Here is a 13086-nt window from a genome sequence, read left to right as displayed (position 1 = left end):
CTTATAAGAAGACTATGTCTCGGAGAGCGGAAGACCAAGAAGAAGGAAAGGACGACGACCAAGTGCAATCGCAAACGCTCCTGACCGCCTCGGACGTCGCCACGTGCTTGAACAGCTGCCACGAAAGCTCCGTCGTCGCGTTACCTCCGTCGTTTTTTCTTCGTCATCAAAACCATCTTCATCGCCCGCTTCGTCCGAACGCGAAAAGCCATCCGCCGGATGAGAAGAACGACGATGAAAAGCGCGATGCGAATGATATTTGGATCGGCCGAGTGGACCAGTTAGCGAAAGCGTTAGGCGTCGTTCGGTTCTCAAAATGCGCCAGCCAAGAGGTCTTGACGTCGTCGAGGACGGTGACGACAAAACGAGGCGCTTTGTTAGGGAAGACTTTAGAAGGATTCGGAGAGGGAGGAGGAGGAGGAGAACAAAACAACAAAAGCGAGAGGACGGAAAAGAACACTCCGGAGGAGATGGAGGAGTCGAGAAACAACAACAGCGCGAGCAGCAGTCGGCGGTCGAGCATGGATCTGGCGTTCAGAAATTTAAGAATGACGCCGCCGCCGCTGACGACGACGAGCGCGACGACGGCGCCTTTGTCGTCGATGACGCATCAGTATTCGCATCAGTCGACGCCAAACTTGACGACGGCGCACAATCAGTCGTCTTCATCTTTGTCGCCGGTGAAAGCGAAAACGGCGACGATGACATCGCAGAGTCGACCGACGACGCCGACGCCCGGGGAGAACGAGCGGGACGAAGAGCTCGGGTCGAGGAGTTTGTATTCGTTTTACGTGGTGTTGAAGGCGATACACGAGGTGGTGACGAGTGCTCCTTCCGAGCCTATGACGACTTCTGCCTCGACTTCGTTCGCGGAGAACAACAACAACGAGAGTTCAAATGGGGTTGGTGGTAATAAAATAAGTAGTAATGTTGATAACAATAGAAGCAGCAGTAGCACGCATAGCAGCACGAACGAGATGAGTAGTGGCAACGGGACGACGACGACAGAAAATAAGGAATCCTCGGCGTTGAAATACATGGTAGTCATACCCGGTTCCGGAGGCGTAGCGGGAGACACGTTGAGGTACGTCAGAAGATTTGCAAGCATGGGACACGTGGTGATAGCACCAGACGATATGGCGTGGCCGATGCATTTGCGCTACCGCCCGAGGAAAGATCTTCGCGAGGACAGCGCCGCGGAAGAAGAGAATGAAATAACGAAGGAGGAAGATTCGTATTGGAACGATTTCGCTTTGTACGACGTTGCCACCGATGCGACGACCGGCGCGAAACAAAGCGCGAGTGGAAGTTTGGTATATAAATCGTCCGCGAAGTCCTTCATCGAAGACTCGTTTCTGAAGAAGCAATACGACGCGGCGTTGAAGTTGAAATCTGTCGTCGTCTCACACATTTTATTGACGTTACCTGACTTTATCAAAAACGCCGGCGTGGCCTTAGTTGGAAACTCGGAAGGCGCCGCAGTTCTCGGGATGCTGAACGATAAGACTTTCATGAATAACTACGCGACTGCATCGTCAAAATCAGTAGTGAAAGCACGAATTGCTATCGCGTATCCCTTCGAACCGAGCTACTTTACCGACGGTTTAAAAGGATGGTTCGCGGGAACGTTCGGTTCGAGTTGGAGTTCGAATTGCCCAGTTTTGTGCATCAACGGTTCCGAGGACGAATTCTTCGGCCCGTTATCGTCGGTGGCGAGCGATGTCGTTTCGGCCAAAAGATTGAGCATGGATGGGCAAGAGAAAGAAGTAATGGAGAAGAATTACTCCGGCGATGCCTCGATCGCTTTGGAAAAGTTAGCGGCGCAACATCGCGCGAAGAATCAAGGTCAATCCAATCTTCTTTCCGTCATTGTCGTCGGCGCCAAACACGGTATTTTGAAATCACACGATGCCATGGTCTCCAAACTTTTGCGTAAGTTTTTACGAGCGCCGCAAAAGTGTCTCAAATCCGTCGTTGATGCGTTTAGCGAAGAAGTCGTGGATTACACCATCACCTCCAACGGCTCGGTCGGCAAGTTAATCCTAGAAACGAAAAAGGTAAAAACGAATGCGCTGCGATCGTCTTTGTACGACGCGGCGGCTTGAAAGGGGAAAAGTATTCTATGCGTTTAGCTTATGCGAGCAGAAGTAGTAGCGTAGCAGCATCGTAGTAGTGGATAAATAAATAAGTATATATTAAAAGTTCACATCATAAAGCGTTTGATATTTTTTATTATTGTGTGGGTGATTATTGGATGATGCAGCACCCTTTCTCTTGCGCAATCTTGGACAATTCCTGCGCCTTCTTTTGTGCGGCTTCGTAGGCTTCCTTGCCTTTCTTCGCCGCGAAGTCCTTCGCCTCCAACGCTTTCGCCTTGGCTTGGTTCGCCGCTTCCATCGCCTTGTCCTTGTACTCCGAGTACTTGTCCTCCGCCTCTTTCTTTTCGGATTCGGCTCTCTTCAAGGCAGCTTCCTTCTTTTCGACTTCCTCGGTCGCCTTCTCCGCTTCTTTTACCTCCTTGGGCGACGCATTCGCAGCTGCGGACTTTTGTTTGGTCAACTGCGCGGACGCTTTCGCCGCTTCCAACTCTTCCGCCGCCTTCTTGGCTTTGGCAACCTTCTCCTCGGCTTCTTTCGCCGCCTTCGCCGCCGCCTTTTCTTCCTCTTCCGCCTTCTTCGCGGCTTCGTCGGCGATCTTTTGCGCTTCTGCGCGTAATTTCTCCATTTCCGCCTTTTCTGCCGCCTTCTTTGCTTCTTCTTCCGCGGCAATCTTGGCCAACCGTTCCTCCTCAGCTTTCGCCGCGGCGATGCGTTCTTTCTCCGCCTCCTCGGCCGCTTTTTGCTTCTCCAAAGCGGCTTGTTTCGCCGCTTCCGCCGCTTTTTCTTCGGCTTCCGCTTTTGCGGCGGCTTCCTCGGCTTCTTTCGCCGCCTTCTCTGCTGCCGCTTTCGCCTTGGCTTCCTCCTCGGCTTTCTTCGCGGCGGCGGCTTCCTCCTCCTTGGCCTTCTTCGCCGCCTCTTCCGCCGCCGTCGCTTCCGCCTTATCCTTTTCCGAAGCCTCTGGCGCCATGCTCTTTTGCTTGGTCAACGTCGCTTTCTTCTCGAGCTCCACCTGTACTCCTGCCGCCTCCTCGGCTTCCTTCTTCGCCTTCTCCTCCTTCGCCGCCGCTTCCGCCGCTTCCTTCGCCGCTTGCTTCTTCGCCTCGGCTTCAGCCTTCGCCTTCTTCTCCGCGATTTGTGCCGCAACCTTCGTTCTTTCCGCGTTTGCAATCGCAACCGCGTTCGCGACTTCCTTCTCCGCGTCCTTTCTCAAATTCTCGATCAATTCTTTCGCGACGCGTTTGCGTTCCGTTTTCGAAATCAAAATCTCCCTCATTTCCACCTTGAGCAGTTCGTGGCATTCGTTCAGAATTGCCAATCGTTGTTTCGCGAAGTGTTCCTTCTTCAACTTCTCCTTGTCGACGAAATCTTCGCCGGATTTAAAGAACCCACCCTCGGCGCCGGTATCTTCTTTGACTTCAAAATCTTTCGGTGCGGATGCCATCATTTCGTCCAGTTTGGTTTTGAACACTTGGGTGAACCACTCTTCGCCGGAGATGATCGAGGCGTCGATTATTTTTAATTCTTCGGATGACATTATTACTAATTTATGTGTTATATATAGTGATGCAAAAGATCTTCTTTAACAGTAAAATAGTAGTGCGTTATTCTTCTTCTTCTTCTTCTTCTTCTTAAAGAGTTGGTTTAAATATATATATAGTATATATATATTCGCGCGGAAAGAAGAGAGTAGTACGTAATGGAGAAATTGAATTGTTGCATTGGATTGAATCGAATCGGCTGGCAAATATCTGTTTAGGGTTACACTTGAAACCCTAACCTCTCTTGGAGGACTTCTCCAAAATTCTCCATGACTGCCTTTGCTCCCTTTCTCTCTCTTCTCGAGAGAGAGAGAGAGAGAGAGAGAGAGAGAAACAGAGAGAGACAGAGATGAGAAGAAAACGTTTCCACGACGATGATTTTGCTTCAAAGAAGAGGGATGTTTTACGACGGGGGCGGCGCTTGAACAGCCGTTTTTGTCGTCTTCTTCTTTGTCTTCTTTTTCTCCTCCTCGGCTTTGTTTCTGTTGAACAAAGCGGATTAGAAGGCGGACGCTGCGCGTGGTGGTTGTGTGGTGCTTTCGCCGAAGACGATCACTTTGGTGGACGACATGAACAAAAAACAAACAATCACGCGATTCTCGTGGACGCGTCGCGCTTTTGGTTCAACTACCGCCACGCCGCGAACACGTTGGCTATTTACAAAACGATTAAACGATTAGGTATTCCGGACGAGAATATTATCTTGATGGTGGCGGACGACTACGCGTGTAACAGCCGGAACGTTCGCGCCGGGGAAGTGTTCACAGACGATAGCGGGTACGAGAATAACGTGTATACGGAGGATATAGAGGTGGATTATCGAGGCGACGAGGTGACGCCAGCGAATGTTTTGAGGGTATTGTTGGACGCGCACTACTATAACTCCGAGGAGGACGAGAGCGATGATGATGACGGTAGCGTACTACTCAATCTACCCAACTCGAAACGATTGCGGACGGACGAAAACTCGAACATTCTCTTCTACCTCACCGGTCACGGCGGTGACGAGTTTTTAAAGTTCCAGGACCAAAAAGAAATCACCGCGATGGATTTGCAAAACGCGTTTACGAAGATGCGCGAGATGAAACGGTACAACGAGTTGTTGTTCGTCGTGGACACGTGTCAAGCTGGGACGATGTTTAAAAGGTTTAACGGATTGAGGAATATTATCGCAGTCGCGTCTTCGATGAAAGGTGAAAACAGTTACGCGCACGGGACGAGAAATGATATCGGTCTGGCCGTTTCCGATCGGTTTACGAGGTTCCTGTACGAGTATTTGAAGAGGGACAACGCGGAGGAAATCACGTTGAGAGAAGTTTTCCAAAGAGCGCAGTCACCGCAGATTAGGAGTTATTTGATGAGTACCGTCCAAGTGGATTGGTCCAACTACGTTGACGGACGACAGTTGGGCGATGTGAAGGTTGGGGATTTCTTTGCCAACGCTCATAGTCGCCGCAAGAAGAGTCGTACTTTTAACGCTCAAAAATCCAACGAAAAGGACGAGGAAGCGTACGCGACCATTTTACCTGGATTTGCAACGGCATCAGCGTTTACATCAGCATAGCTTTTCTAATATGCATTAAGTAGTGTTAGTATGATATTTAGTAATAATAGTAATAGTATTTCCTGTATCTTTTCTTATATTGTACATTAATAGTAAGTCCTTCCATCGCGTTTACTTTTTCGCCGCCGTTGCGCTTACCCTCGGTTTGCGCAACTCCTCTCGAGCGAGAATCTCCTCCGCCTGTTTCGTATACTCTTTAATCTGTTTTATTTTTGCCGGGTTTACCGCGAAATGAAATTCACACGACGCCACGGTTAATTGCAATGCCGTGTTCGTGCTTCGATTTGTTAGTTCTTTAGCTTCGTCGAGTAACTTCTCCAATCGACTGGTGAGATCGATAGCCTCCGCGGCGTAACGCTTCTCGTCCTCCAAACAATCACGGTTAGCGTTCGTTTCGACTGGCGGAACCTGCGGAGATGACTTTGGGGCGTTGGTACTCTCTTTCATCCCTTTCGTAGCTACGGCGGTCGCGGTGTTAGTGGGGATGGGAAGATCCTCTGCAGATCTCGGTTTCGCCGCGTTTTCCTTACCGCCTTCGCCTCGGCGCTTCTTCTTCGACGGCGAAGTCATCGTCGGTGGTAACATCGAGCGTTGCTTCAAAAGCAAATTCGACGACGATGTTTTCGATTGTTCCTTCGTCATCGCGTTAACCTTTTCTGCACCTTCTACCGCCATTTCCACCGGCGTATTCCCCGGCGTCGGAGGTAAAACTTTCCTCTTGATGGCGTTTGCGCTCGCCGGATTCGTAAAATCTTCTTCGCCGCGCGCGACGACTTTCGTGAGCGCGATCTGTAAATTTCGCGGCTGTATCAATTCCGCGTTTCGAGGCGCAGAAGTCGTTGCCTCGCGCTGTTCTTTTTGTTGTTGTTGTTGTTCTTGTTCGTTAGCTTCTTTCGCCTCCTCGTTTACCTTTTCTTCTTTCTCTTCTTCTCTTTCCACCTCTTCTTCCTCGAGCTCTTCTGAGTGTTCCTCGACGTCGTCTTCGCCTGAACCCATCACCTCGTCCTCTTCATCGCTTCTTTCGAGCTTAAACTCGTCGTCCAAATCGTCCTCCAAATCGTCCTCCTCTTCGATCATCCTGTCGTTCGTTGCACAAAGGAGGTTCAGAGATACCAAAACAAAAGAAAACGTTCGCGCGAAGTAAGAAAAGAGACCCGTTTTTTTTCCGTCCGTAAAACTCGTCGCACACGTAAACAAAGCGCGTAAAAAAAACACCGCGAGAAGAAGAAACTCCCCACAAAACCTACCTCGCTTTTTTAAACAAGTGCGCGTTGTTCGCTCTCGGTCGCACCATAATATTGTTGGCGTTGGTGGTGTTGAACTTTGACGAAGACGTCGTCGTCGTCGTCGTCGCCGTGGTGTTCGTTTTTCCTCCTTGTTTTTGTTGCATATTTTTTTTTTCTTTTTTTTGTCGTGTGAGGGGGCAGAGGGTTCGTTTTTTTCTTCTTTTTTGGTTTCTTTTTTGCATCAAACACACAACTGTCACAAAAGTGCTCAAATTTCTCATCGCAAGTGACGACGCGAATATCTTTTTGGGGGGTTGCACACAACTTCTTTCAAATCAAATGCGCGTGTTCTTCTTTTTAATGCGGTGGTTTTAAGAAGACAAAGAAAAGGATGCCGTCCTCCTCGCCGCCAAAAACGGAGGAGGAGGAGAACGATGAGTACGAGGAGAGAGTAAACTCTTCGGTTTTTTTTCTCGGCCAATCGTACGCGCGTGTAAGAGTCGATGGCAAAGGGTGCGATGAAGATGATGATGATGATTTTTGGGGGAAGATTGTAAAGGAAGAAGGTCGTTTGCTCGCCGTGAGCGTCGAGTGTACACCATATACAGCGCCACCGCCACATCGGGAGGGATCGTGCCTTTACTACGTGCGCATTGAATCTTCATACGGACACGGGAGATGGTGTCGACCGATGCCGAACGTCCTGTGGGTGGAGATGACATTTTCGGTGGAAGATGTTTTAAGGCACATCGAAGAGATCGGTTTGAGCGGCGTGGACGAGGAAGACGTGCGCGAGATGATTCGAGAGGGGCTGCGAAAGAAGGAGAGAAAAGTGAACGTGGTGGTGGAACGGAGAGGCGGCGTTTCGCTTCAAGGGTTGTCGAACGATCAGGCGTTGGATGCGCTCCATGGAAAAATTAACATGTATTGCGAGATTGAGTGCGTGATGAAGGGACATTCGTTTACGTTGACGCTGCCGCCGACTCCGACGAATTGGAATTATAGCGATATTGCTTTAGTAAACGAAAACATAGAAAACGGGGGAGGAAGCGTAGGGATGTCAATGTTTGCGTACAGGGCGATGAAGGAGCTGGAGGAGTTGAGAGAGGCTGTTCGAAATACCTCGAACAATGAAGACGCGAGGAAGAAAGAAGAGATATCGCAGAAGTATTCCAAGGAGTTACCGCCGCCTGAAGCGAAAACGAAATCGCCAGTGAAAAGAAAAGCGATGGGAGGTGGGTTTGGCGGCAACGTTAAAAAAAAGAAGTAGGGATAGGAATTTAGGAATCGTAGTAAACATATATAACAGCACGCTATCGCTTTTTCTATGTGTGCATTTCTTTATCTTTTGCCTAAATCAACCGAACCTTCTCGAACTTCATTTTTATCATACGTACTTTTCACGGCGTTGAAGTCTGGACCGGATGGCGTCGCAGTTTCACTTTTTACTCCGTTCGAAGTCCAATCGTACGGTTTTGCTTTCAAAACCGGGAGCGTTTTCTCGCCGTCGCCAGTCTTACCGAGCGTTCGCGAGAGAATGTACATCAGCGCCTCTTTCGATTCGTCCTCTTTCAGGTACTTGGCGATGAATTGAAGTCTCTCAAAGTTAGATTTACCGAAATCGGTTTTGTACCACTCAGCAATAATCTTCGACGCTCTGATTTCATCCACGATGCAAGGTCTTTCTTCGTCGTCTCTCTTCCCGTCGGCTCGGTTGATGAGCAAAGAGCATCGATAATCAATTTCGACGTCGCCTTCGATAAACGCAAAAGCAGCGTCTTCCAGCTGCTCATCAATTTTATCACCTTTGAAAACTCGAATGGGTGGGCACGACTTCGCTCCGCACACTAGCGCGAAGTGAATTCTCGGATCCATAGGCGTTATGCAACATTCGCGTCTCGCGTCGCCACTTTTAAACGGTCCTCTCGAGAGTTCTGGTTTGCCTAACAACACGCCAATCGCCGCCGGCGAAGGTCGATTCGAACGCAACACGCCGTGTTCGATGTCGTTCGCGGAGTATTGTAATCCGCCGATATCATATTTGGCCTCGTCGAAGAACTTCAATCGTTTGAAAGTATCGTCCGGTACGCCTTTAACGATGGTCGCGTGGACAATTAACGCGTTGTAAATGTTGATGAAAAACGCCATTCGATCGTCTCTGTTCAACAAACGCGGATCGCATCTTTGCAACTCAGCCGCGACGGCTTTGTACTCCTCAAACTTTTCGCTCTCTTTCATACCTTCGTAATCTACGTACGTTCCGTCTGCGTTCAAAAATGAGCCGTACAATTCCAATATGCGCTTTCGAAGATCGTTCGCCACCGTCGTCGCGTCTCTCGCCGCGCCGCGAAAGATAAACTCGCTATTCAATCCAGCCACGCCAACTTCAACTTCGTCTTTTTGAAACCGAAATACACCTTTTTGGTACCCGTTTACGCCGAATTTGCTAGGATCGATGTTTACAGAGCTACTAAACGCGTCCGTTCTATCGATCGAGTGCATCAACTCTTCTTGCACCATCATCTCGCCCACGTCTAAAGCCGCTTTTCGATCGGCGCAAATATCTCTCACCACCAACCATTGAATAAAACGTTCCGCGCTGAACGTTTTCGGATACTTTTGCGGACAAAACGGAATTATCGTCCTTTTCTTCGTTTCAACTAACTTCAACCCGCCTTCCTTTTCGGAATCTCTCCTCGCCATGTTCACGATGTGCACCAATCCTTCGTATGGAATCTCGTCGGCGAACTTTATGTCGCCGCCTTCGCGACTTCGCTCTGTCGTTTTTCCCGTTTGTTCAACTACTCTTTCCTCTGTTTCCTCCGCAACGCCACTCGTCGTGGTGGTATCAATCTCGCACTCATCCATCCCCAACGCGTTCTCTTTGCACATCTTCTCCTTCAGCAGCTCTCGCATGATAATTTCCGGCAACGCGCTTTTGCTCCTCCCTTCCTCTTTCCTCTTTTCACCACCACCATCGTTTCCATTTATCTTCTCCATCAAACTCCCATCTTCGAGAGCTTTGATCAACTCGTCCGCGCCGCCGAGTATTTCTCCGTCCACGTAAATCTGTGGTATCGTTCGCATGTTCGACACCGATTTCGAGAGCTGCAAAATCCTCTCCCCGCTTTCCTCTCGTTCAAACGAGTCCACATCGACGTCGAGATACGCGAGCGACATTTTATCTAAAGCTGATTTCGCGCGCTTACAGTGCTTACACGTGGAGGATGTCACGATGGCGATCCTCGTCGGGTTCTCGTCGTCCTCGTCGTTCATCTCGTCGTCGTCTTCTTCGGTCAATCGGGACGGTTCCGCCACGACGGAGGAAGATGAAGATCTTCTCCTTTGTTTCGTAAGAAGAGGATTCTTCTCGGTGGTAAAATCGTATCTTCTTCTCCCCGTCGACGTCAAAGGAGGAGGATTCCCCGAAGAACTGCTGCTGCGAATGCCGCTGCTCGATCTTCCTCCGCCGCCGCCTCGAACTCTCGAGTCCAAACCGAGGAAAAAAACAGAGCAGAGCGGTGAAGAAGTGCTCATATATGTGTGCGTTTATCTCCTTCTTCTTTGTCTTCTTTAACTTCTTCGTCGTCACGTCGTCACTCTCTCTCTCTCTGAAGCTTTTTCTCTGAAGAAGAATTGAGGCAAAGACAGTTTAGGGTCTTATACCCTATTTCTTTTGTGGAGATCTCAACTTATTAAAAGGTCGAGCTCATTTCCGTTACCCCTTTTGTGTCGTTAAAAGTAATTCAGAGAGAGTAAACGCACAAAGAGCGAGCACAGAGAGAGAGAGAGAGAGAGAGAGAGAGAAGCGAAAGGAAGAGAAGGGACTGAAACGCGTTGTTTTACAGCACATTTGTCGAGGTTGAGGAGAGAGTGCGAGATGATGGACCGCAACGAGGCGCGGAAAGAAACGTTTTACCGGGCGAAACGAATTCATTTTCTCGGACGAATCGTGCACGTGTGCACGCAAAACGAGAACGGTCCGTGCCCGTTGCTCGCTTTGGCGAACGTTTTACTCCTCAGGAACGCGATTCAAATGCGGAATTTTGCGACGACGAGTGCGAGTGCGAGTAGTGGTGGTGGCGGCGAAGAGTCGTCCTCCTCTCCTCAACTTTATTCCTCGCACGAAGTCATCGCGACTTTAGCGACGAGAATATTAGACTCGAACGTCTCGGAGAAGACGGGGGAGGCGTATAAAGGGTTTCAGTTAGGCGAGAACGCGCGAGAACGAATGTATGAGAACAACGAGAAGAATATTGAGACGGCGTTGTCGGTGTTGCCGAGTTTAGTGAACGGGTTAGATGTGAACGTGCAGTTTATCGATTCCGAGGCGTTTGAGTACACGGCGAACTTGTGCGTGTTTGACGCTTTGGACGTGAGTTTATACCACGGGTGGGTGGTGGACGCGAAGTTTGACGTCGCGACGGGGCACGTGGTTAGTAGGCTGAGTTATAATCAACTCGTAGAACGGTTGATTGAATTGAGAGACTTGGAACAAGAACAAGAGATGATCGAGGAAGAGAAGAAGAAGATCGAGGAAGAGTTGAATTTAAGCGCGAAGGAAAACGTGCTTCACACGGAGGATTCGCCGACGACTGGGGAGCTGAACAAACAGTTGGACGAGTTGGCGGAGATGATGGAAGGTGGGAGCAACGTGACGACGCCCAGATCAAAAAGTAATCAGAATAGTTTTAGCGAGAATAACAACAAGAGCAACAGTAATAACAATAACGATAATAGCAATAGCGAAAAGAGTTTAGCGGCGATCGGCGAAGAAGAAGAAAGAGAAGAGGACGAAAGAGTGCGTTTACAGAAACAAATATCGAACGATTTCAATAAAATTGTCATGGAGCGCACGGCCATCGAAGAGTTCCTAGAGGCTACCTCCACGCAGTGCACCGAGGAAGGTTTGAAATCTGTTTTTGGTAACATGCGGAACAACGAGTTGGGCGTGTTTTTTCGAAACAATCACTTCTCGGTGATTTTTAAAAGAGATAATCAGTATTTGCTTTCTCTGGTTACTGACGAGGGATTCATCGACGAACCGTCAATCGTTTGGGAAATCGTCTACGACGACGGCGCGATCGACGACGACGATATCGATTACGCCGAAGAAACTGACGACGATCAATTGGCGCGGTTGATGAGAGAGCAACGCGCGAGAGAACGCGAACAAGTTTTCTTAAACGCCGATTTCAAACCGTTCGACGGCACAGGCGAAGACTATTTCGATGTAGAAAAGAGCTCACCGGGTGCGATTAAAACGAGAAGCGGACGCGCGTCAGTCTCTTCCTCGCAACCAGGCTCGGCGATGAGCGGAGGTGGCCTCGCGGCGTTTTCGCCGCGGCAAGGCACCTCCTTCCCTGCGTCCCCGGCGAAAGCTTTAGGCGGGACTCCAACAGCCACGACGACTTCCTCGGACGATGATTTCGAAGTCGCTCGAAAACTGCACTCGGAGTTAAACTGCAACGCTCGATTCGAGGCCCCAGTGGCTCCGAACGCGCATCACGTCGACGCGCAATTCATTCCTCCGTCGCAAACGTACGAAAACAGCGCGGATGCCGATTTAGCCTACGCCATGCGTTTACAAGAAGAAGAGGAACAATCCGCCGCCGCTCGAGAACGCGAAAATGGAGGACGTCGTTCTGCTGGACATTTCGCGGACATCCCTCCAACCTACGGCGCTCGCGGTCGCTTAGCCGAGGACCCGATGTATGCCGCCAACGCGCCGCACGAACAAGGCCAAAACGGAGAGCAACGAAGCGCCTATTTACGTCCCGTGAGAAAGATGAAAGTCTCCTCCTCGGGCGGTAAGAAGAGCTCCTCGGGTGGCGGCGCGAAAACCAGCGAAAACTGTTGCATTCAATAATAAATACTACGTAATAGTTATCCGTGTAATACTACTCGTCGCGAGCGATTTCTCGCGTCCTCTGCTGCTTACGCTGAATTTTTTCTCTTTCGCTTCCTTTCTAGAGGCCGCGTCGTCGTCACAAAAATCGGCACCATTTCCGTCCAAACTCTAATCGCGAGGAAGACCGCCATGTCGTTCTGGGATTCCGTGACGACTGGCGCCCAAAACGCCGCCGAAACCACGAAACTCGTCTCCATCGTGCGTCTTTTTTGTTCTCTTTTTTGTTCTTTCGCGGTCTCTTTTTTCGCGCGCCTCTTTCGCGGGGCGCAATCAGAACGCGACGAAGGCGAAACAAAACTCCGACACACCCGATGGGGTGATGGTCTCGAACGTCATCTCTCCCAAAACTCGCGGTCCTCGAGCGTTTAAAGCTTCCTCCTCAAATCTTAACTGACAAACGATGATGTGTCTTTCCTATTCCAAAACTACCCCCTCGCATAAAACAGAGAACGAAACTCCAAGCGGAAGTGATGTACTTCGAACAACAAATCAAACAAATCATGCAAAATTTCGGAGTCGAATGCTTCCCGCACATGGAACAATCCAACTCCGGGTTAGTGCAACAGGCGTTTTTAAACGCGCAAAGAGGCATCGAGGAATACCGGGCGAAAATCGAAGAGAAGAACCGAGAAATCAACGAGTTGAATCAACAAATTGACAACGTCGGGAGATGATCGCGTTTTAATGCATCGATTGATTACTAGTATACGCGTAAACGCGGCGTTCTCGACGCGCGACGCGCGTGTTC

General features: G+C 49.7%; 8 protein-coding genes across 8 annotated transcripts; 5 read left to right on the top strand and 3 right to left on the bottom strand.

The window, feature by feature from the left end:
- Nucleotides 1-14: 14 nt before the first annotated feature.
- On the top strand, nt 15-2105 carry Bathy02g02640 (predicted protein; the record flags this gene model as incomplete). The annotated part of the gene is made up of 1 exon (XM_007514604.1): nt 15-2105. One exon carries the CDS (start codon nt 15-17, stop codon nt 2103-2105), a length of 2091 nt encoding a protein of 696 aa, XP_007514666.1.
- A 142-nt stretch (nt 2106-2247) lies between these two features.
- Bathy02g02630 (unknown protein) lies at nt 2248-3633 on the bottom strand (the record flags this gene model as incomplete). Its single annotated transcript, XM_007514442.1, has 1 exon — nt 2248-3633. The coding sequence occupies one exon, from the start codon at nt 3631-3633 to the stop codon at nt 2248-2250; it is 1386 nt and encodes a 461-aa protein (XP_007514504.1).
- Nucleotides 3634-3986: 353 nt separating this feature from the next.
- Nucleotides 3987-5201, top strand: Bathy02g02620 (GPI-anchor transamidase; the record flags this gene model as incomplete). Its single annotated transcript, XM_007514851.1, has 1 exon — nt 3987-5201. The coding sequence occupies one exon, from the start codon at nt 3987-3989 to the stop codon at nt 5199-5201; it is 1215 nt and encodes a 404-aa protein (XP_007514913.1).
- Nucleotides 5202-5312: 111 nt separating this feature from the next.
- On the bottom strand, nt 5313-6278 carry Bathy02g02610 (unknown protein; the record flags this gene model as incomplete). Its single annotated transcript, XM_007514820.1, has 1 exon — nt 5313-6278. One exon carries the CDS (start codon nt 6276-6278, stop codon nt 5313-5315), a length of 966 nt encoding a protein of 321 aa, XP_007514882.1.
- Nucleotides 6279-6818: 540 nt separating this feature from the next.
- On the top strand, nt 6819-7697 carry Bathy02g02600 (unknown protein; the record flags this gene model as incomplete). The annotated part of the gene is made up of 1 exon (XM_007514549.1): nt 6819-7697. One exon carries the CDS (start codon nt 6819-6821, stop codon nt 7695-7697), a length of 879 nt encoding a protein of 292 aa, XP_007514611.1.
- A 71-nt stretch (nt 7698-7768) lies between these two features.
- On the bottom strand, nt 7769-9964 carry Bathy02g02590 (predicted protein; the record flags this gene model as incomplete). Its single annotated transcript, XM_007514465.1, has 1 exon — nt 7769-9964. The coding sequence occupies one exon, from the start codon at nt 9962-9964 to the stop codon at nt 7769-7771; it is 2196 nt and encodes a 731-aa protein (XP_007514527.1).
- Nucleotides 9965-10310: 346 nt separating this feature from the next.
- On the top strand, nt 10311-12296 carry Bathy02g02580 (unnamed protein product; the record flags this gene model as incomplete). The annotated part of the gene is made up of 1 exon (XM_007514683.1): nt 10311-12296. One exon carries the CDS (start codon nt 10311-10313, stop codon nt 12294-12296), a length of 1986 nt encoding a protein of 661 aa, XP_007514745.1.
- Nucleotides 12297-12467: 171 nt separating this feature from the next.
- Nucleotides 12468-13012, top strand: Bathy02g02570 (predicted protein; the record flags this gene model as incomplete). Its single annotated transcript, XM_007514792.1, has 2 exons — nt 12468-12536; nt 12785-13012. The coding sequence occupies 2 exons, from the start codon at nt 12468-12470 to the stop codon at nt 13010-13012; spliced, it is 297 nt and encodes a 98-aa protein (XP_007514854.1).
- Between the last annotated feature and the right edge of the window lie 74 nt (nt 13013-13086).

The sequence above is a fragment of the Bathycoccus prasinos genome, assembly GCF_002220235.1.
Source record: "Bathycoccus prasinos genomic : Chromosome_2".
Classification (NCBI taxonomy): domain Eukaryota; kingdom Viridiplantae; phylum Chlorophyta; class Mamiellophyceae; order Mamiellales; family Bathycoccaceae; genus Bathycoccus; species Bathycoccus prasinos.
This window is presented reverse-complemented; position numbering and strand designations above follow the sequence as displayed.